We start from the raw sequence: 24,441 nt of genomic DNA on the forward strand, positions 1-24,441 counted from the left end.
TAAATATACACTTTCAAAAACATGTATGGCAATTCAGCTACACAAATATACTTAAGAGTGCTCAATAGATTAGTAGACGAAAGCATAAAATTCAGAAAACATGAGGAGCTCTGCAGTATGTTTTGAAAACCTAAATGTCAATATGTAAGTATAGATATACTGTAAGTTTTTAATATATATATATATATATATATATATATATATATATATATATATATATATATGACAAGTATTTGAAACAAATTTCCTATTTGAGTGCCTAATATATTTGAGAGCTCTATGGTAACTTTATAAAACATATTTCAAAATTATGTTAGATAAATTGTCTTTGAGAGTGCTCATTTAATTAAGTAGAGTTCTGCATTAGTTTTGGGGTATGGTTCTCACTTTATTAGGGCAATAACTTGGACACATTATACTATGGACAAATCCATTGAGGACAATCAAAGGTAACCTGTTTTTTTCGACTCTGCTGAATAAGACTCATCCGTCTTGGTTCACTCTTGGGACATTAAAACAAAAAAGGTGAAGAATTAAAAAAAGAATGCAAAAATGTAAATGTCTTTGCAACTCATTCATTTTCACTTTCATAACACAAAAACATCTGTAAAAACTTGATAAAAGAATGCACAAACAATAAAATACAAATTTGCTGTCTTGGAATCTGAAATCAGTAGAAACATCCCCTACTGAAATTCCTGCACACCTCAAAAAAAAAAAAAAAAAAAAAAAAAGATTCCTTCCCAATGCAATACTTTTCAAGCAATTACAGTGTCAGACTTGGTACTGGAATGACTCTGTAAACTGAAAAAATATACATAATAAAAAATGTTAAGCAAAATTGATTCATGTTAACACCTCTCCCAACACCACAGATTAACTACAAAAATACTTGATAAAACAAGACACAATTACAAATGTGTATGAAAAAAATAAAAATAAAAAAAATAAAAAAAATCAACCAAGCAATTGCTCATGATTTTCTGGTGTTTGATGGAATGTGAGTAGGCATACAGCCTGGATAATTTTCCAAGGTAAGTGATGATATTCATCATTATTGTCTTTTTGGATTAGTTCAGATATATCTCATAACTGTAATTGTTTTATGTATATATTTATATGTCTAGATGTTATGTGTGCTATTTGCATGTTCCCTATAGAAAAAAAGCTACATAAAATCTACAAGTGTATTCTGATGTAAAATTAACTAGTAAATACAATGCTTGTGTTCCTGATATACCAACTATTTCTTATTAGCATATAAGTTGAATCATGAAATGTATCTCCCTTGCCTGTATCTCTTTATACCTCTGTATTTATCTAGATCTGTCTATCTCTCTTTTCTTATTCTATATCCCTATTCCTCGCCTTGCTATCCACTATGTGTGAACTTATAAATTTCAACATGTCTAGATTGATAAGCTTCTCATTTACCGGTACCTAACTCCCGTTTTGAAGTTAGAAGTTTTAACTTGATTACACGTTTATATGCCAAGGCATCGATGAGGCACATCCAGACGCCAACCTACACGGTGCAGAGAAAGGACAGAAAATAAACTAAGTCCCGATGTGCCTAGCAGATTAGAAGGCATTTTGCTACGCCTACATGCACCCAACATGGCAGTAGGCGTCGATCGGCCACTTCCAGACACTTATTTACACTGTTTTGAACTTAGAAATTTAAATTGAATACTCGTGGACATGTGTTGGTCTAGTAGCTCCTCATCTACCTATACCAACGTCCGCCCCTGTAAGGACTTAGAAATTTTCATTTGAATACACGTTGACTTGCCTTGGTCTATAAGATTTTCATCTACCTATACCTACATCCCCTCTTGTTTGGACTTAGAAATTTTAAATTGAATACACGCCGAGATGCCTTGGTCTATAAGATTGTCACCTATCTATACCTACATCCCCTTTGTTTCGACTTAGAAATTTTTCACTTGAATACACGCTGAGATGCCTTGGTCTATAAGATTGTAACCTATCTATACCTACATCCCCTCTTGTTTGGACTTAGAAATTTTTCACTTGAATACACTCTGAGATGCTTTGGTCTATAAGATATTCACCTATCTATACCTACATCCCCTCTTGTTTGGACTTAGAAATTTTTCAATTGAATACACTCTGAGATGCTTTGGTCTATAAGATTGTCACCTATCTATACCTACATCCCCTCTTGTTTGGACTTAGAAATTTTTCAATTGAATACACTCTGAGATGCCTTGGTCTATAAGATTGTCACCTATCTATACCTACATCCCCTCTTGTTTGGAGTTAGAAATTTTTCACTTGAATACACGCTGAGATGCTTTGGTCTATAAGATTGTAACCTATCAATACCTACATCCCCTCTTGTTTGGACTTAGAAATTTTTCACTTGAATACACGCTGAGATGCTTTGGTCTATAAGATTGTGACCTATCTATACCTACATCCCCTCTTGTTTGGACTTAGAAATTTTTCACTTGAATACACTCTGAGATGCTTTGGTCTATAAGATATTCACCTATCTATACCTACATCCCCTCTTGTTTGGACTTAGAACTTTTTCAATTGAATACACTCTGAGATGCTTTGGTCTATAAGATTGTCACCTATCTATACCTACATCCCCTCTTGTTTGGACTTAGAAATTTTTCACTTGAATACACTCTGAGATGCCTTGGTCTATAAGATTGTCACCTATCTATACCTACATCCCCTCTTGTTTGGACTTTGAATTTTTTCAATTGAATACACTCTGAGATGCTTTGGTCTATAAGATTGTCACCTATCTATACCTACATCCCCTCTTGTTTGGACTTAGAAATTTTGCAATTGAATACACGCTGAGATGCCTTGGTCTATAAGATTGTCACCTATCAATACCTACATCCCCTCTTGTTTGGAGTTAGAAATTTTTCAATTGAATACACGCTGAGATGCCTTGGTCTATAAGATTGTAACCTATCTATACCTACATCCCCTCTTGTTTGGAGTTAGAAATTTTTCAATTGAATACACGCTGAGATGCCTTGGTCTATAAGATTGCCATCTATCAATACCTACATCCCCTCTTGTTTGGACTTAGAAATTTTTCACTTGAATACACGCTGAGATGCCTTGGTCTATAAGATTGTAACCTATCAATACCTACATCCCCTTTGTTTGGACTTAGAAATTTTTCACTTGAATACACGCTGAGATGCTTTGGTCTATAAGATTGTGACCTATCTATACCTACATCCCCTCTTGTTTGGACTTAGAAATTTTTCACTTGAATACACTCTGAGATGCTTTGGTCTATAAGATATTCACCTATCTATACCTACATCCCCTCTTGTTTGGACTTAGAACTTTTTCAATTGAATACACTCTGAGATGCTTTGGTCTATAAGATTGTCACCTATCTATACCTACATCCCCTCTTGTTTGGACTTAGAAATTTTTCACTTGAATACACTCTGAGATGCTTTGGTCTATAAGATTGTCACCTATCTATACCTACATCCCCTCTTGTTTGGACTTAGAAATTTTTCAATTGAATACACTCTGAGATGCTTTGGTCTATAAGATTGTCACCTATCTATACCTACATCCCCTCTTGTTTGGACTTAGAAATTTTTCAATTGAATACACGCTGAGATGCCTTGGTCTATAAGATTGTCACCTATCTATACCTACATCCCCTCTTGTTTGGAGTTAGAAATTTTTCAATTGAATACACGCTGAGATGCCTTGGTCTATAAGATTGCCATCTATCAATACCTACATCCCCTCTTGTTTGGACTTAGAAATTTTTCACTTGAATACACGCTGAGATGCCTTGGTCTATAAGATTGCCATCTATCAATGCCTACATCCCCTCTTGTTTGGAGTTAGAAATTTTTCACTTGAATACACGCTGAGATGCTTTGGTCTATAAGATTGTCACCTATCTATACCTACATCCCCTCTTGTTTGGACTTAGAAATTTTTCACTTGAATACACTCTGAGATGCTTTGGTCTATAAGATATTCACCTATCTATACCTACATCCCCTCTTGTTTGGACTTAGAAATTTTTCAATTGAATACACTCTGAGATGCTTTGGTCTATAAGATTGTCACCTATCTATACCTACATCCCCTCTTGTTTGGACTTAGAAATTTTTCAATTGAATACACTCTGAGATGCCTTGGTCTATAAGATTGTCACCTATCTATACCTACATCCCCTCTTGTTTGGAGTTAGAAATTTTTCACTTGAATACACGCTGAGATGCTTTGGTCTATAAGATTGTCACCTATCTATACCTACATCCCCTCTTGTTTGGACTTAGAAATTTTTCACTTGAATACACTCTGAGATGCTTTGGTCTATAAGATATTCACCTATCTATACCTACATCCCCTCTTGTTTGGACTTAGAAATTTTTCAATTGAATACACTCTGAGATGCTTTGGTCTATAAGATTGTCACCTATCTATACCTACATCCCCTCTTGTTTGGACTTAGAAATTTTTCACTTGAATACACTCTGAGATGCTTTGGTCTATAAGATTGTCACCTATCTATACCTACATCCCCTCTTGTTTGGACTTAGAAATTTTTCACTTGAATACACTCTGAGATGCCTTGGTCTATAAGATTGTCACCTATCTATACCTACATCCCCTCTTGTTTGGACTTTGAATTTTTTCAATTGAATACACTCTGAGATGCTTTGGTCTATAAGATTGTCACCTATCTATACCTACATCCCCTCTTGTTTGGACTTAGAAATTTTGCAATTGAATACACGCTGAGATGCCTTGGTCTATAAGATTGTCACCTATCAATACCTACATCCCCTCTTGTTTGGAGTTAGAAATTTTTCAATTGAATACACGCTGAGATGCCTTGGTCTATAAGATTGCCATCTATCAATACCTACATCCCCTCTTGTTTGGACTTAGAAATTTTTCACTTGAATACACGCTGAGATGCCTTGGTCTATAAGATTGTCACCTATCTATACCTACATCCCCTGTTGTTTCGACTTGGAAAATTTTCACTTGAATACACGCTGAGATGCCTTGGTCTATAAGATTGCCATCTATCAATGCCTACATCCCCTCTTGTTTGGACTTAGAAATTTTTCACTTGAATACACTCTGAGATGCCTTGGTCTATAAGATTGTCACCTATCTATACCTACATCCCCTCTTGTTTGGACTTAGAAATTTTTCAATTGAATACACTCTGAGATGCTTTGGTCTATAAGATTGTCACCTATCTATACCTACATCCCCTCTTGTTTGGACTTAGAAATTTTTCACTTGAATACACTCTGAGATGCTTTGGTCTATAAGATATTCACCTATCTATACCTACATCCCCTCTTGTTTGGACTTAGAAATTTTTCAATTGAATACACTCTGAGATGCTTTGGTCTATAAGATTGTCACCTATCTATACCTACATCCCCTCTTGTTTGGACTTAGAAATTTTTCAATTGAATACACGCTGAGATGCCTTGGTCTATAAGATTGTCACCTATCTATACCTACATCCCCTCTTGTTTGGAGTTAGAAATTTTTCACTTGAATACACGCTGAGATGCTTTGGTCTATAAGATTGTCACCTATCTATACCTACATCCCCTCTTGTTTGGACTTAGAAATTTTTCACTTGAATACACTCTGAGATGCTTTGGTCTATAAGATATTCACCTATCTATACCTACATCCCCTCTTGTTTGGACTTAGAAATTTTTCAATTGAATACACTCTGAGATGCTTTGGTCTATAAGATTGTCACCTATCTATACCTACATCCCCTCTTGTTTGGACTTAGAAATTTTTCACTTGAATACACTCTGAGATGCTTTGGTCTATAAGATTGTCACCTATCTATACCTACATCCCCTCTTGTTTGGACTTAGAAATTTTTCACTTGAATACACTCTGAGATGCCTTGGTCTATAAGATTGTCACCTATCTATACCTACATCCCCTCTTGTTTGGACTTAGAAATTTTTCAATTGAATACACTCTGAGATGCTTTGGTCTAAAAGATTGTCACCTATCTATACCTACATCCCCTCTTGTTTGGACTTAGAAATTTTTCAATTGAATACACGCTGAGATGCCTTGGTCTATAAGATTGTCACCTATCAATACCTACATCCCCTCTTGTTTGGAGTTAGAAATTTTTCAATTGAATACACGCTGAGATGCCTTGGTCTATAAGATTGCCATCTATCAATACCTACATCCCCTCTTGTTTGGACTTAGAAATTTTTCAATTGAATACACTCTGAGATGCTTTGGTCTATAAGATTGTCACCTATCTATACCTACATCCCCTCTTGTTTTTTTAGTGATGCAATGTTGTCAACTGAGATTTTAAAAAAAAACGCGAGATCAGGAGAAAGAAATGTCCAGAAAATCGCTAGATTTTTAACTTTTATCGTCTGAAATTTTCAAAAATCACTACCCCCCCCCAAACTCCATATTTTAACTTTTTAACCATAAAAAAATTATAAATATAGTATGCTCAATATATAAAATGTTCCGTTTTTTCTCACTATATGTTTCTGGAATTATATTGAAGCGGTTAGCTCCCCAGAAGGCTTACATATTTTATCAGCTAGTGTTGCCTGTTTTTTTTGGGTATTTTTTTTTTGCAGGAAACAAATCATAAACTCAAACTTTTTATAATAAAAGTTAAATTGAAATATACTGCAAATTAAACATCACAATAATGGTGCAACATATTTTGAAATTAGAAAAATAAAAAAACAAAAAAACTTTGTTTTAGCATGTTAAAAGTATTTAGGTTGGTAGATAATTAAATTCTACTGTATTGGTATAAGTTTCTTTTTTTTTTTTTGCTGTTGTTTCTTGCTTTTTACTTTGGAGGTTGGAATGCCCCCACCCCCTAAAATGTACTTGGAAAAATCGATTTTATAGCAAGATTTAAGAATGGTTAGTGGAAAAAAGGTGAAAAACAAAACAAATAATCAATAAATAATTGTTACCAAAGGCAATAAATGCTACTTTTTTTTACTTACATGAATGAGTTTATTTTATGTTTTAAAGTATTTTTAATAAAATTGCGGGTGTGTGGGTGCTAAATATCTCCAAATTTTCTAGAATTCCCCGCTAGATTGCAACCGAAATCTCCAGATCTAGCAGGAAAACCGCTAAATTATAACACTGGTCACGTGACAGGAAGCGGTAATAAATAATTGTCCCTAAATAAAAAAAATGGCCTCTCGATACAAAGAAAAACACCTATTTATCATAGAAAAATTAAGTATAATGTTATAATTAAAAAGAAATATATAAAAACACACATTGATATAGTAAACATATTATACCAAAACGTGGAAGCCATCCGTCCAGTGGTTTTTTAGACTATTAATTGCGAACTAACCGAGAGTTACATTTTTATATATATAGATTAAGAAATAAATATATATATATATATATATATATATATATATATATATATATATATATATATATATATACTGTGTGTGCAAAATCAAGACTTCAAGACAAGGTGTTGATGGCAACAAAAAGTGTATTTCATTTTACGTTACAATTGTTTCCATGTCAATATTAATGCTCAGTTATGAAATGTGATAATTTTGTAGTTTACTCCTTAAGTCAACCATTTTTGGCTTAAAACCTATTGGTATATGAAAATGTACTGAATTACACGAACTCAGTATATTACATATAAGTCTATATATATATATATATATATATATATATATACTCGGGTTTTTTTTTATTCAAAAGTAATGGACTAATGAATTCAACGAGGTTGTTAGATAGTGCTCAATAAAAAGAGCTGATAATACTTGTTTATTGTTATATAAACATGGTCACATCCTGCTGCTACAAATAGCCACTTGTTTCAATCAAACAACAGATATCATCAAGTGGCTATTTGTAGCAGCAGGATGTGACCATGTTTATATAACAATAAACAAGTGTATATATATATATATATATATATATATACAATGTATATATTATGTGTGTGTATATATATATATATATATATATAATATTATGTATATAGTGAAATCAAAGGAGATGCAATGTTTACCTATTTTACCTAATACCTGATCTAATATAAAAAAACAAGTATTTATACATAAATATTTTAATCCCAACCAAATAAAAAAAGCTCAATACACAAATAATAGAGAGTAGAGCTTATTATAAGAGAAAAGAAATAAAAACTAAAAAAGTTGAAATTTACAATCAAATCTATTGCTCGACAGGATACTCCAAAAAACAATTGTCAAAGTGCTTATTCTGCGGACTTTCAATAAGAGCAACATCAAAATTGCAGATAACAGACACCTCTATGTTTCAAAACACGTACACACATGCAGTGGAAACAGCTTCAAAATAATGCCAATCTTCCAAACAGACAATTATTTTTATTTACTTACACAGGAAAAAAACTTCATCACCAAATTCACTCCTGAACTGAACAGAACCTAATACCATCACACAAAAACATGAAATGCAAGGTACACTCGCATGCACACCCATACACATACACACACCCACACATAAATCAGACCCGACGCATTAAAACACACACACGTGCGCGCATACAACCACACACAGACATAACACCCCTATCTCTAATACAACACTTTCTTTGAATTGAAAGTCCGCAGAATAAGCACTTTGTAAATTGTTTTTTGGAGTATCCTGTTGAGCAATAAATTTGATTGTAAATTTCAACTTAAAGTTTTCATTTCTTATATATATATATATATATATATCAGAGGAAACATAATTTAATTTAAATACCAAAGAAAACGAAAAAACGGGCAGGTGAAATTATTAAAATTTCCTTAACGCCTTATCGTCTGACCTTCTAAGAGGAAACGTCAGAATGATAAATTAAAAACTAAGAATCGAATGAGGAAAGAAGGGAATTTGGTTTTAGTTAGAAGCACAGTGAGAAAAAAAAAATCTCATTGTTCAGGTGGTTTTAAATCAATAAATATATCCAACTGATGTTTCAAAATCTTTTGTCTACACAGGCTAGGTCGAGAGTTGTTAATGACTAACGCCTCAATGATATTGAGATGATAGTTCGACCTCGCACTGTATAAAACATAAAACCACCCATCGGAATATTGATCAGAACACCTATTTATACTCATCAGGTGATTGCCGATGGCGGACTCATGAGCTTGGGAGTGCCCGGATGTTCTCGAAACCTGGTGTAGTCGAATATCCCGAGGGATGTGTTGGGATATTCTCATTTCCAATCTTTGGGATGTTTTGCCAACGTAGTCAGCTCCACACTGACAAACAAATTTATAAACAACAGAATTCTTTTGAATGGTTGGCAAAACATCTTTACGAAAAGAAGAGAAAAAGGTTCGAGTTGTGTAAACTACTCTAAGCATAGTAGCTGGAAAACAACGTTGAGTAGCAGAAGAAATCCTTTTAACAATATGAAGGCCAACAGGACCTAACCATGGTAATTTTAAATAAATGAGACAACGTGATGGACCGATATGTTTAACAGTATTAAATGTAGCAATTTTACGTTCAATAGTAGTTTTTATTATATTTATAATAAGGCCTTAAGGAAATTTTAATAATTTCACCTGCCCGTTTTTTTTGTTTTCTTTGGTATTTAAATTAAATTATGTTTCCTCTGAAATTTCTCCTTCCATTTTGCTGTACCAAGAATTTACTTATATGTATATATATATATATATATATATATATATATATATATATATATGAACTATCAACTAAACTCCAACCTCTCTCCCATCACAGAAACGAACTCCGAGCACTAGTACCCCTTCAATGACAATACCCATTACAAACTTGACAGGCAGCAAAATCCCACCCCTTCACTGTAGAAATGTTGTAAAGATTGTAGTGGAATGCGGCCGCAAATGGATGGTTACATTCAAAGCTAGTAAAACAAAGCTGCTCTCCTTTAACAATTACAAGACACCTCCCCTGCGGATAATATGAACTGGAACAAATACATTGAGGACATTGCAAAGGCTGCTGCAAAGAATGTCGGTTCCCTCTATCGAGCTAGAAGACTACTCACACCTGAGAGTATCCAGTATCTGTACAAAGCCGTCATTCGCCCATGCATGGAGTATTGTTGCCGCTTCTAGGCTGATGCATCTACCACTAGTCTCTCCCTCTTGTATAGGGTCCAAAAAAGAGTACTGGATAAGGCGGACGAAGCCAGGATTGTAGCCCTTGATATATGCAAGGCCTTTGAAAAAGTCTGGCATAAAGGGCTGCCAATGAAAATTAAATTGTATGATATAACTGGACGTATACTAAATAAAATTAGATCCTTCTTAAACAATAAAAGCATACAGGTTGTCAGACGTACATCCAAGCAGCATAACATTAATGCGGAAGTATCTCAAGGGTTGATCCTTGGAGCATTATTATTCATGATATTCATAAACGACCTCCCTGATAATATTGTATCTGAGATGGGTATATTTGCTGATGATACAATGCCCTATAATAAGCATGAGGAACGAACAGATGTACATAAATCTAAGACAATGTCCGAATCGTTAGAAAATGACCTCCAGACTATAGTAGAATGGGGCCGCAAATGGATGGCAACATTTAATATATAGTATAATGCAGCTAGTACAACTAAGCTGCTCTCATTTAACAATTACAAGACGCCTCTCCAACCCCTATATTTATGACAAATAGTACCCTACCTGATAATTCTACATTCAAACTCCTCAGCCTAACATTTGTGGGCAATATGAACTGGAACAAATACATAGAAGACATTGCAAAGGCTGCTGCAAAAAAGGTGGGTTCCCTTTATCGAGCTAGAAAACTACTCGCACCTGAGAGTATCCTGCACCTTTAAAAGGCCATCATCCACCCATGCATGGAGTATTGTTGCCACATCTGGGCTGGTGCATCTACCATTAGCATCTCCCTCTTGTATAGGGTCCAAAAAAGAGTTTTCGATATAATCGGTCCCACTTTGTCAACTAAGCTCCAACCCCTGTCCCATCGCCACAATGTTGCATCACTGTGCCTGTTTTACAAATATTTTAATGGAATGTGTTCTAATGAACTCGTTTCACTTGTATCCCCTCGACGTACATATCCACGAAAACCCGCTTAGCAATAAGATCTCACCCCTTCACTGTTGTTATCCCTAAATGCCAGAAAAGCTTTCTATTCTAATAATTTCTTCCCTCGAACAGTTAGACTTTGGAATTCCCTTCCTGCTGCCTGCTGTCCTGGCTGTACTGATATGCAGAAGTTTAACTGTAACAAACAAATATCTTGTTAATCTTTCCTAGACATGGCCCCAAATAGTAGCCCCTTACGTCAAAGTGGCGATATGCTTTGTAAGGGGTGAACATGAGTAAAAAAAACAAAAAAAAAAAACATTCTACTCAAATAGCTTTTTCCCTCGGACTGCTGCACTTTGGAATTTCCTTCCAGGCCCCTGCTTTCCTGATTGTACTGACATGCAGAAATTCAAGTGTAATATGATCAGACATGTTGCTGCCCAACTCAATCCATAGTATCTTTGAAAATCTGGTTGCGAATAGTTTTTTTGGGGACTATTTTACCATGTTTGTCCAAAATTTTCTGTCTATGTCAAAATTTTCTGTGTATGTTTAGTAAATAGTTTATTTAGCAGTTTTGCATGGTGCGGAACCCAAATTTAAATATGTTAAGACCTTGGCGACTTTTGAGGCTAAACAGGGGGAAGGGGGGGTGCAAATGATGGACTTAGTCATTTCTTTTTTTGCATGGTGCAGAACTCAAATCTACATATGTTAAGGCCTAAAACTGCACCGTTTGTACATTTTCACCAGGATTTGACGTTCCCCGGGGGACTTTTAGGGCTCAGTGGGGGGGGGGATGCTGAACTTAGTAATTTTTTTTTATGCCTCGTCTACTGTGCACTCATGTGGAACCATGCTTCATTTGTTTAAACTATTGTTTAATTAATTAATAAATGTTTATAAAAAGTATTTAATTTGTATCAATTGGTTTTCAATTTCTTGTAAACGAATTCCATCCAGTAAATGCAATAATAAAGTAAATAAATGTTAATATAAAGTATTTAATTTATTATTTAATTAATAACCAAATTTTTAAAGAACGTATATAATTAATATCATTCTATTCAATTTCTTGTAGACAAATGCCACTATGTAATATATAGTATATATAATACTAGCATGGGTGCCCGGCGTTGCCCGGGTGTTTGGAGGTGTGTGTTGAGCAAAAAAAAAAAAAGTTTGTAGTAGGAAGGCAGGCTCGAACCTGTACCGCGATGGAGGAAAAGAACAGCAAAAAAACGTGATGTCTTTGCTGTTATGACCACCGGCAAACCAGAAGTGGCGTAGGTTTAAATTAAGGCTAGATAATCGAAAAGAGGGGATGACTTTCAAAAAAAGGCGACACCTCCCTGCTGAAAAGCACCCAGTTGAGGGTGAAGAAATTAATGTTTTAACCAATTTTTCGGTATTTGTCGTCTGAAGGGTCAAGCTTCAAAACAATATAGATCTTGTGAAAATCCGTTGCCTCTGTCAAAAGTTTCAGGCAGACACGCAAACATACATACATATATTTATAGCTCAAATTTTCGACCCAAACCGATTAAAAAGCTTGCCCTATCTCTGAATACCCTTTTATGTAAAATTTCAAATGTTTAGACCAGAAATTGTCTGAATAATTTGGTAGAGACCGCAGAGGTCAAATTTTTTAAAACTTTGACCCCTATTATGACCCCTTAACATTTACTGCTTTGGGATCAAATCAAGTTATTAAGTTAGATCCATGTCCAAAGAACCTATATCTAAAATTTGAAGTGTTTAGACCCAAAATTGCCGGAAGAGTTTGGTAGAGTTCTCAAAGGTCAAATCGTTGAACTTTTACCTCTTAACAGCCAAATTTCTGGCCAAAAACGAATTATAAAGATTTTCCCAAATCTCAGTGCGTTGTATATCAAATTTCGAGTCTGTAGACTGAAAATTGACAGAGTTATTGCGTAGGAAAATATACACAAACTGACACACAGATACTTTCGCTTTAATATATATATAATATAAAGTTAATAAATCTTAATATTAATTAATTGTAAGTATCTTGCATACTATAGCATTGTACCCATTTTTTGGTCACTGTTCACCGTTATGCCAACTGAAGACGCCTCAATAATTTCTTAAAAAAATGACGACTTGGTATGCTGAAAACAAATACCATAGGGAAAATTAGCGCAGTCAAATAGTTTGAGATATAAATATTCTGTATTTTGTTACATAATTTCTAGTAGTTTTATTTGGCCGCCATCTTTGTTGTTTCCATGAAATGGTATATTGAGCATGCGTGCGCACGCTGCAGTGAGCGGATGATCTGTGTAGTTGACTCAACGCAATTCTGAAAGCCGTTCTTAACATGAGGAGGTGGGGAGATGTTTATTGCAAAAGCCGTTCTTAACATGGGGAAGTGGGTGGGGGGGGTGTCATACCGAAAGCCGTTCTTAACATGGGGAAGTGTATGTTTATTCTGAAAGCCGTTCTTAGCATGGAGAAGTGTATGTTTATTCTGAGAGCCGTTCTTAGCATGTGGAGGTGTATGTTTATTCCGAAAGCCATTCTTAACATGGGGAGATGTATGTTTATTCCGAAAGCCATTCTTAACATGGGGAAGTGGGAGATGTTTATTCCGAAAGCCATTCTTAACATGGGGAAGGGGGGGGGCGTTTATTCCAAAAGCCGTTATTAACATCAGGAGGTGTGGGGGATGTTTATTCCGAAAGCCGTTATTAACATGGGGAGGGGGGTTATTCTAAAAGCCGTTCTTAACATTGGGAGGTGGGGGGATGTTTATCCCGAAAGAAATAGCGTTGAATAACCGTTAAACATAACAACACATATCGCATGCTCACTATCCCATTTCATTGAAACAACAAAGATGGCGGCCAATTCAAACTACTAGAAATTACATTGCACGATTCAGATATTTATATCTCGAAAACTATTTGTCTGCGCTAATTTTCCCGGTGATATCTGTGTTCAGCATACTCGAAAACCTTTAAAAGTTGTTGATTTATTGCAAAATGTTGAGACGTCTCCAGTTGGCGTAATGGTGAACTTTGACCCATTTATGTTTTCAATTTTAATATCAATTTGTTTTCAATTTCTTGTAGACGAACGCCATTATAAATGTTCTTTCTGTTCCGCTGCGTTCTTCCACGCGCATCACCTGCAACGCCATGAAAAGCAGTTACACACGTCTGGGAAGGAAGTGAAAACGAATCAGTGCAAAGACTGCTTCAAGACATTCGCTACGCAATTGACGCTCAAGTTTCATCAGGATTTCGCATGCCGAATGGTGCAACGTCCGCACAGATGTCCTAGCTGCCAGCTTGGTTTTAAGAATGCAGTGGAAATCGAAAGCCACAAGTGCAGCGGGAACCCTGCAAAGCCGTTATGCTGTATGAACTGCGACTTCCGCACTGGTTCACCACGAGACTTAGAACACCATAATCGGATCCACACGGGGGAACGATGCTACAAGTGTGAATTGTGTGATTTTCGGACAGCGTGGAAAAAAAACCTGAAGGTGCACATTTTGAAACATTCCGGATTAAAACCGTTCACTTGCAATGTTTGTGACTTTGCGACAAACGATCGCAGTAATTTGAGAACTCATTTGAGGAAACATTTGAAAAAGAATAGCGCGAGTCTTTGTCACACGTGCGGCACAAATTTCAGTGACCCGCAGGCTCTGGCGTCACATATGCTGTTGCACAATTATGACACGCCTTACAAGTGCACATATTGCAACTATTCGACCAAGTATAAGTTCACGCTCAAGTCACACATGCGTGCCCACAATGTTGAGATCGAGACGGCGAAAACCTCTCAGATCGTGTCGACTGATGCTGATCTTGGCTCGATTCAAGACGTTAGAGAAATATCAATCCAAACAGCAGACGCCGACTACGAAGAACTTGTTGAGAAACAGTTTTTTATGTGCCAGGAATGCGGTTTTGTTATTGACAATCGGAAACTTTTTGACATACATCAGTGTAAGGTGAACGACCCGACCGCGCCGTCTGTTTTGGATGGCGAAATGATTATTCAAATTATCGAAAGTCCAGCGGAACTCCAGGAAGTTGTTGAACCGTGACAAATTTGACAATATCTTGTAACTTTGTCTTGTTATCAATAATGTTGAAATATTATTTATTTTGTTTCGATTAATCGAACAATCATTCTCACATCTTATCTGCACAACGTTTCGGCCGATGTAACCTTCGACCTTCTTCAGGTATAAAAGTCGCCATGATTTGGTAGCAAAAAGAAGTGAGGGTAGTTCTGTACTCTAAGGTTTCACATTTTTTATCTAGTTTGAAGTAAAAGGTACTTGTACAGTTTAATCAACACATTAAAAAATGAAAATATCGAAAAATAATTAAATTGTACGTATCCGTTATGGAACGAAATTCTCTGAATAAAAAATTTCACTTAATTTCATCAAGTAGGTTTTTTTTTTTTTACAGCGAAAAAACAATTTGTTATGATACCGAGCAAAATGTTCGATTTTTATGAAGAAAAGCTAGAATTAAAGATGGGGAGGGGATGTCCGCGCTTTACATGGATTTATCTTCCTGTGGCGTTTCTAAAATCCAAACAAAAATTAAGAAAAAATCCAAGATGTCTGCCTTCAAAGTGCTGTCATAAAAACATGTTTTCCGCTGTAAAAAACACAAAAAAACTACTCTATCAAATTAAGTGAAATGTTTTTTTGTTTTTTTTCGGAGATCTTCAGTTCAAAACGGATACGTACAATATAAACTTTTTTTGATATTTTCATTTTTATATGTTGATTAAACTGTACAAGTACCAAAGTTTACGCAAATTATAAAAGTAATTTAATTATCAGCGAACGTTGTCTCCTACGAGACCTTGCAGGGGGTTAAAATAGTGACAGCCACCTTAAACCTTGTGTTGCTTTGCGAAGCACCTCCCCTCTCTCTTATCCGATCAAGAGTCTCCCTTATCCCGAAGTCGCCGGATGCCAGCGAGCCACCCTCCTTCGCCCAATTGCAAGGGATGGCTGCCTGGAGGTCACCACCTGTTTAAATGCAATTCTCAAGAGTGCCCATCGGGAGACACGGGATCTCTGTGACGGTGATGATCGACGTTTCCAAAGCGTTTGACACCGTTAATCACGACTCGATCTGCCGGGCAGCGCGCAGGTTTGGCGCACCAGATCCTCTGGTGCGCTACATCCGGGCCGGCTATGATGCTACGACCAGCGTGCTGGGAGACCGGGTTTTTCACCCTTCCCGTGGTGTTCGCCAGGGCGACCCTTTGTTGCCTCTGCTTTTTAACATGGTCATGGATGAGGTTCTTTCCTTGTCCCTTGCCCGAGATCGCTTATCCAATGGGGTCAACTGAGGTAGGGGCGTTAGCTTACGCCGATGACCTTACTCTCTTCGCTCGGACTCCAGAGGGTATGCGAGTAAAGCTTGAGGCGGTGGAACTAGCTTTGGCGCGATCGGGTATGGTGATTAACCCCGCTAAATCACTGTCTCTTGCCATCTTGTCTAACAAGAAGGCGAAAAACGTACACCTGGCCGCAGCGGAGCTTGTCTGTGGTGCTCAACCCGTTCGAACCCTAGGGGTCTTGGATTCGTTTGTGCTGCTCGGGGTCAGTTTCGACTGGAAGGGGATACTTCCCTTTCCACACCACAAGGTGGTCCATGACTGGCTCGGGGAGTTGCATTCTGCTCCGTTAAAGCCGCAGCAGCGCATTGAGCTCTGGCGGGGATATGCGATGCCCCGGCTATTGCATTCATTTGTCTTGGGCAACGTGCGCCACAATACTCTCAGGGCTATCGATGTTAACGTGCGAAACAGCATCCGCAAGTGGCTCAGGCTCCCAAAGGACTGTCCGGTCGGCTTTTTTCATGCCGCTGTTTCTGATGGGGGATTGGGGTTGCCTTCATTGGTGACTTTGATTCTACTGATGAGGCAAAAAAACATTAATTATAATGTATAAAAAAATCAAAAAAAATCTGGTTAAAACAAATTGAATAACACATGATTAATCATACTGAAACCAGCAAACTTACAATTGGTTGATGGATTTTATTAAAAAATTCGAAACCTTAGAGCGCAGAGCTAACCTTTTTTTTTTCCTGACATTTTTTTAATTGCCATTGCTCCCAGGTCCACTCTGACTTGGAGTGGTAGTACCTGTTAGGGTCCCAACTATGGGTTAAATAGAAACTGACTTGAAAAAAACAAATATATTCTAATAAAAAATTTTTTTCAAAATCACTTGATTCAGCATTAAATAACCTGAAAAGGGTTGATATGCCGTAAAACAAAAACAACCACCCAACCAACTAAAAACTTACAATTGGTTGATGGATTTTAATAAAAATTTAATCATAAGTTAAAAATGATACCTCTAAGATTCCCTGATAATTAAAGCATTTTTATAATTAACTAGCGAGGGGTACCCGGCGTTGCCCGGGTGTTTGGAGGTGTGTGTGGAAACTCGGGGGGGGGGGGGGTTAAAAAAATCGTTTTTGTAGGTAAGTATGAGGATCGAGCCGGAGCCCGAACCCGAACCCTTGAGGCAAAGTTGTAAATTAAAGTGTGAAAAAAAAAAAAGTGCAACGTTAACCATTGCCCCACCGCGAGATGCTAACGGAAACACGTTTGAATTTATTTAATTACTTGGATTTGGCAGGTGCCCGTTTTAATGAGTTAATGAGGTCAAGTTTGACTGCGGGATAGTAATTTTTATTTTCCCAAGATGTTATAGGAAAAAGACTAACCCACATGCGGCGAGCGACAAATGTTGAATATTTATCTTCCCGAAATCGAGTAAATTAAATAGACAGGCGAGCTTCGTTGTTAACTTTGAGATATTACAATTTATATGCGATCTAAACAGTTTTAAAAAGTTGTGAGCCGACCGACCACTTCTCTGAAAAAAGCCTTTCTTGGACATGCACAAAAAGCGAACATACATTTTCGCTTTTATATATATAGATGTAAACTTACTTCCAAGTAGATCCAAAAATTCGAAACCTTACAGTGCAGAGCTAACTGCATTTTTTGTTCCTTCCAAAACATGGTGGCTTTTACACCTGATAAATGTTGGTTACATTGAACGTAACGTTGTGCGGATAACGCAATGGTCTGATTACTTTAACATTCATATCTCATCCCAAACATTCAGAATTATAATTGTTTTTTACTGAAATATTATTTTTTATTTAATAGTGAGCTAATTAATTTGATTTTTTGTTTTTTACAATTTCTTTTTTTAATTTAAAAAAAAGTTTTTGTTTGATTTTTTTTTTGTTTTTTACAATTTTTTTTTTTACTCGATTTTTTTTTATTTTTCTTTTTGATTTAAAAAAAATATTTTTTTAGATTTTTTTAATTTAAAAAAAAAGTTTGATTTTTTTTTGTTTACAATTTTTTTTTTACTCGATTTTTTAATTTTTCTTTTTGATTTAAAAAAAATATTTTTAGATTTTTTTTTTTGTTTGATTTTTTTTTTCTTTTTTCTTTTTTACTTCATCTTTGTTTCCATTAATTTTTTTTTAATTTTTTATTTTTGACTTTGAATTTTCTTTTCTTTTTTTTTTTACTAATATTAATGAATTTTTCTGGTGGATAGTGCAACAATATCTTTAGACAATGCTTAAAACAGGATAAGATTTAAATTATTTAAGAAAACGGTTTGACAGAAATTTAACATTTTTTTCTTGATTTTTTTTTTTTTTGATAGATATTGAAGAAAACAACTGGACAATAACTTAATTACGTCCCTAGATGATTGATTTTTAATATAAGCAGGAAATGGCAGCTAACGTGCTTCCTAACTTCCAGCGTCGCGCTACCGAAAGCAGTGAGAAGGCAAATCAGTTCCTTCACTTTTATTGCTTTTTGCGTATTTCTATTGTGAAGCGATTTATGGAAGCAATTTATTGAAGCGATTTATTGAAATATAAGGTTGACAAGAAAGTTCTTGCGCTTTTTAACTTTTAAATTCAGATGAACATATCTCAGCGTAATCAAAAATTTATTGATCAAAATAAGCACCATCAGAATCAACATACTTTTGCCAACGTAAAACAAGTGTATTTGTGCAAGTAACGTAAAAATCTTGCGTTCTGGTAACGATGAAGTCGCTGAAGATATTTTTGATATTGCTTAGGTTTTTGAAGCATTTCTTATGCAGAAAGTTGTTGAGATGCTTAAAAAAAGTGGTAGTCGGTAGGTGAGAGGTCTGAAGAGTATGGCAGATGAGGTAAAGTTTTGTAGCCCAATTCGTTCAACTTCTGCAGGGTTTTTTTTTTTTTTTACACAGTGGTCACCACTTATCAAGGCCCGGAAGCCACTCAGGGATAAGGGTTATTGCAAGTACATTACGTTAGTGTGGAGATTTGATGAAGTGTTTACTTAAGGGGGCAGTTCATTAGGAATTTGTTAACGTTGGACTTGAAGACATCCAAGTTGTAGTCAGGAGGGAAGCAGGCAGACGGAACAGAGTTCCACAGGCATGCAGTTCTAAGAAAGAAGCTTTGTTCATGGAATCCACGTTTTGATTTAGGCACAGATAAAGAGTGGGGGAAATTTTTCACAGTGGATTCGGCTAGACGGGTGTTTTTCGTGAAAGATTGGCGAGGGGGGACCAGAGATTGGAGTTCAGATGAGCATCTGCCATGGAAAGAACGATACAACAAGGATAGGCTCGCAACGTCTCTTCTGTGGGAGAGAGGTTGCAGGGTAGAGAAAAGGGCATCCCCCACTAAGCTACAAAGTCTAGTATAAATGCCTAACAACGAAATGCAAAAATCAGCAAACAAAAAGAATCAGCAATAAGCTAAAACACAAAGAAATGATGAAAACGTAATATAATTTCAAAATATACAACATATATATACTTATTTACAATTGGCTGTAGTTCAATGTTGATTTTGACAGACTCCGCTCGGTCCGAAATAGGTTAATTAATAATTATTGTACTTGCAATAACCCTTATCCCTGAGTGGCTTCCGGGCCTTGATAATGGATGAGACTTCTTTTGGTGCAACTCTGGCTTTAGGAGTGTTGTGGAGCTTCTTTGGTGTTTACCCATTGAGCTAAGCATTGCCGGTTGTCGTAAAGAACCGACTTTTCATCGCAAGTCACAACCCGGTCAAGAAACAGTTCGTTCTTGTTGCATAAAAGAAATGAAGATGACACTTCATAATGGCGTTTCTTTTGTTTGTCATTCAATTCGTGAGGCGCCCATTTATCAAGTGTTTTTTTTGTCTTTCCAATCTCTCTCAAGTGGTTGGAAATCATTGTATATGTTACGTCTAATTCAGAAGATCTCAAACAGTTGTGCGTGGATTGGCTTCAACTAAGGCTTTTAATTAATCGTTGTCAACATCCGTTGGCCGACCACTATGCTCATCATCTTCAAGACCCTGGTCATCGCCATGAAATTTCTTAAACCACCATTGTATTGGCATTCAGTAGTGGTTCCTGGGTCAAGTGCTTCGTTGATAACACAAGCTGTTTCAAGAGCTTTTCAACCTAGTTTGAATTGAAAAATTGAGCGAATTTTCTGTTTTTTTTTATTTTTAATCCAGCGTTGTTTTAAAACGATTGTAATTTAAATGATTAGATATGTTGTATATTGGTTTATATTGGAGGAGATGATATATTAAAACGTGTCATGTGTTATCTAGTGGATGTAAGATATTGTTCTTTTAACAGACAGATAATAAACGTATAAATCGTATGTATGTTGTTTAGCCAGGAGGACATGATATTGACGTGTGAACTGAATCATGTTGTATCAAACTTATCACACGGGATATTTTTACAGTTCATATGTAAGAATAATAATACATGCTTTATACCTTTTTTTTTTTGAAGAGTTCTTCTGTATCTTCCCGCTGCCCCGTGACGAACCATGAAGTAATCAGCACCATCCAATTGAGACATCTGTTCTTATTTGTGAAACCATTAAAACAACTCTTTATATTTTTATAATATAAATTTATTACAGTTGTCTCAAATGGTTTTCACAGGATCTGCAGTTTGTCTACATTTTCTGTTCTTACAGCCTGCTCCTAGCTGTCTGTCCACCCCTGTCTAGACGTCTGTCCACTCTGATAGTCAATCCTCAACTCTCTGAATCTCTCCAAAACTAACTACATCACGTGTTCTCTTACGTCACCTAATTACGTGTCTCAGACCAATCTAATAATGTCCACAACTAGTTATTTGTTTATTCAAAACCCCAAAATAATGTTTACATATATTTTCTATTTTCACATTCTTTTTGCGATTCACACGTCAATCATTTCTTCCCCAATTTAATTGTTTATTCTTCTAATCATAATAATTGATCCAACGACCATCCGTCGCTCAAATCAATTAATAAGAATACAATAGCAATAATAACAATGTTTTGACCATTGACCCCGCTTGCTACAGTTAACAGATACTACGCTGTGATCACAGGGTCATAACATTACAGATAGAGCGAAGAACGCTCTTTAAAATGATATATAAATTAAAGGTTTTATAACGAAAACTTATTTAAAAATACATCATTTGAAATCAAAATGAAAACTTCCGCAAGACCCTTTTTGTCAACCTTATAAAATACTAGCGGGGGTACCCGGCGTTGCCCGAGTGTTTGTTTCCGGGACGGGGGGGGGAGTTTTAAAAAATGTTATGGTAGGTAAGTAGGAAGGATCAAACCCGGAGTCATGAGTAAAAGTAGGAAAATAAAGTGTGAAAAAAAAAACAAAAAAACATCTGCAACGTTAACAGTTCTGCCACCAAGAAAAGTCCATTCCAGTTGTTTAGGAAAAAAAAAAAAAACGACTACGGTAGGTCGGCGCGAACGTGAAAATATAATGTGAATTGTCCAGCACGCTAACCACTACGCCACAGAGAACTGCAGCTTAGTTTAGTGATTTTAAATAACTTCACATGAAAGAACTACGAAGCCAAACCGGTGTTCTCTTCTCAACTGTTTCTTGTGAACGATCCCCAAACGGTGTTAAGTGGTGGCAGGGGGAGGAGGAATTTATTAGAGAGAAAATATTTTACCACTTCCATTGATCTTAACCGATTTTGGCCGTGACTTCTCAGCAGAAAAAGTATAGAAATCTAAGATTATCGAGGAATTTGAGAAATAATAAGCTTATAACACACCTCAGATATTGTTCTGCCGTTTGTGCATATTATATTTGCATGAAATATCTTGATTTTTAATCCTATTAATGTCAAAATCAGACGGGAAAAAAATGAGTTCATTTTATTTATATAGAGATAAGAAAATGTCATTATTGAAAAAAATACAATAAAAATTAACAAAATTATAAAAAGATAAAAATAACAGAATTAGTCTTTATTAATAATTAATAAAAGCTTTTATTTTATTAAAAAATTTATAAAACAATATATTTATGAAATTATAAAAATAAGTTATTTTTTGAAATTTAAAAATTAGTTTTTTATTTGAATTTATTTCATAAATATATGTGTATGAAAGCATAAAAATAAAATTATTGATATCAAAATTACAATTTTTCAAACATCATAAAAAAAAACGTATCCAATACATAATACCCCCAAAATAGTTAAAAGAATATATATATATATATATATATATATATATATATATATATATATATATATATATATATAAATAAAATGAACTGAGCGTGCTGGACAATTCACATTATATTTTCACGTTCGTGCCGACCTACCGCTAGCATATATTAAAAGGTGTTTTTAAAAATTCTTCAAAAAAAAACTAATTTCAATAATTGTTGGTTAAAATTACACTGAAAAACTTTTAAATGATTATTTAAAAAAAAAAAGAAACTTCAATAATTATTATCTATATATAAAGGGCAAAATGTGTGCGTATGTTTTGCAAAAACTTTCGATATACGCGATGGATCTTTACGAGATTGGTATCTAAGCTTCAGCCTCTGTCCCATCAACGAAATGTTGCATCCCTCTGCCTGTTCTACAAGTATTTTAATGGTGAATGCTCTGGCGAACTGCAGACACTTGTGCCCCCCACGACGTAGACACCCTTGACAAACCCGACAGGCAGCTAAATCCCACCTCCACACAGTAGAGATCCCTAGATGTAAAAGATCTTTCTACTCCAGTAGTTTCTTCCCCAGAACCGCTTGACTCTGGAATTCCATTCCAGGTCCCTGCTTCCCCAACTGTACTGACATGCAGAAGTTCAAGTGTAACGTGAACCGACATCTTGCTGGCCAAATCCCAACATAGTACCCCAGTAGTTGCTGCCCCTGATAGTAGCCCCCTACACCAAAGTGGCAATGTGTCTTGTTTGGGGTGAAAATGTAATAAAAAAATATTTTTTTTAAAAAGTGTGATCCTTCGGATGACAAATATCGAAAAATTGGCCAAAACCTTAATTCCTTTACCTTAAACTGGCCACTTTTCTACAAGGAGGGGTCTTTTTTTTTTCGCTGATATTCCGTGAATTTCAGTGGAGGCATCGGCTAAAACGTTAGTTTTTTTTTTTTCCTCCTTCGCATTACGGGTTCGAGTCTGCCTTCCTGCCAACTACCACATTTTTTTTTTAACACATTTTTCCACCCAAGCTATTGTTGTTTTGTCCCCCCCCCCTACCACCAGGGTGTCCTTACTATGCCTCCACACACCCGGACAACGCCGGGTACCCCTGCTAATATATACAAAATCTAGACAAATTAAAATAGCATATTTAAGCGTATTTTATACCAGGCAAAGCCGGGCGCTAGTTACAAATATAAAAAAAAAGATTGGAAAAACCTACTAAAAAAAAGAATACATGCACAAGAGTGTAAGAGAAAAAGAATTGGAGGAAATGATTTTTCTTGTCACCTCTTCCGGTAGCAGTCACGCAGTAAGTTAGGAAGTATGTTAGCTGACTATAACCAAAATGGCAGATGAAACATTTTACCATTAAAATGTTGTTTTTTTTTAATTTAAATAATACTGATTATGAAGGACTCGTTAAGGAACAGTTTTTTTTTTATGCACCAGGAACGCTATTTTATTCTTAACAATTTTGTTATGAAATAAATGATTCGATTAACAATCAAACATTTTTAACTTTTAGTTGTGTAAAATAAATGACACTCACGTCGGATAGTGAAACGATAATTAATATTATCAAAATGATAATTAACATTAACAAAATGATAATTAACGTTATCAAAATGGTACTCCACAGTATTGAAACAATACTTAACATTATCGAAATGTTAATTAACATTATCGAAAGGCCAGCTGAACTTTTGGATGTTGTTGAAATCAATTTGAAATATGACATTTTTATGTAATGTCGTTATCTTGTTATGAATAAAAATGTTAAAATGTTATTTGA

At 35.6% G+C, this 24,441-nt stretch overlaps 1 protein-coding gene across 1 annotated transcript; it reads left to right on the forward strand.

Moving 5' to 3' along the window:
* The first annotated feature begins 274 nt into the window (after positions 1-274).
* On the forward strand, positions 275-24,441 carry LOC145270889 (uncharacterized). The gene is made up of 2 exons (XM_080126440.1): positions 275-1,034; positions 14,189-24,441. The coding sequence occupies exon 2, from the start codon at positions 14,371-14,373 to the stop codon at positions 15,172-15,174; it is 804 nt and encodes a 267-aa protein (XP_079982566.1). The 5' UTR covers positions 275-1,034; positions 14,189-14,370; the 3' UTR covers positions 15,175-24,441.

The sequence above is a fragment of the Euprymna scolopes genome, chromosome 46, assembly GCF_053919585.1.
Source record: "Euprymna scolopes isolate OS-2025 chromosome 46, ASM5391958v1, whole genome shotgun sequence".
Taxonomy (NCBI): domain Eukaryota; kingdom Metazoa; phylum Mollusca; class Cephalopoda; order Sepiida; family Sepiolidae; genus Euprymna; species Euprymna scolopes.

Excerpts from the sequence above, each read along its gene's own strand:
- LOC145270889 (XM_080126440.1), top strand. The coding sequence starts at position 14,371 with ATGGTGCAACGTCCGCACAGATGTCCTAGCTGCCAGCTTGGTTTTAAG.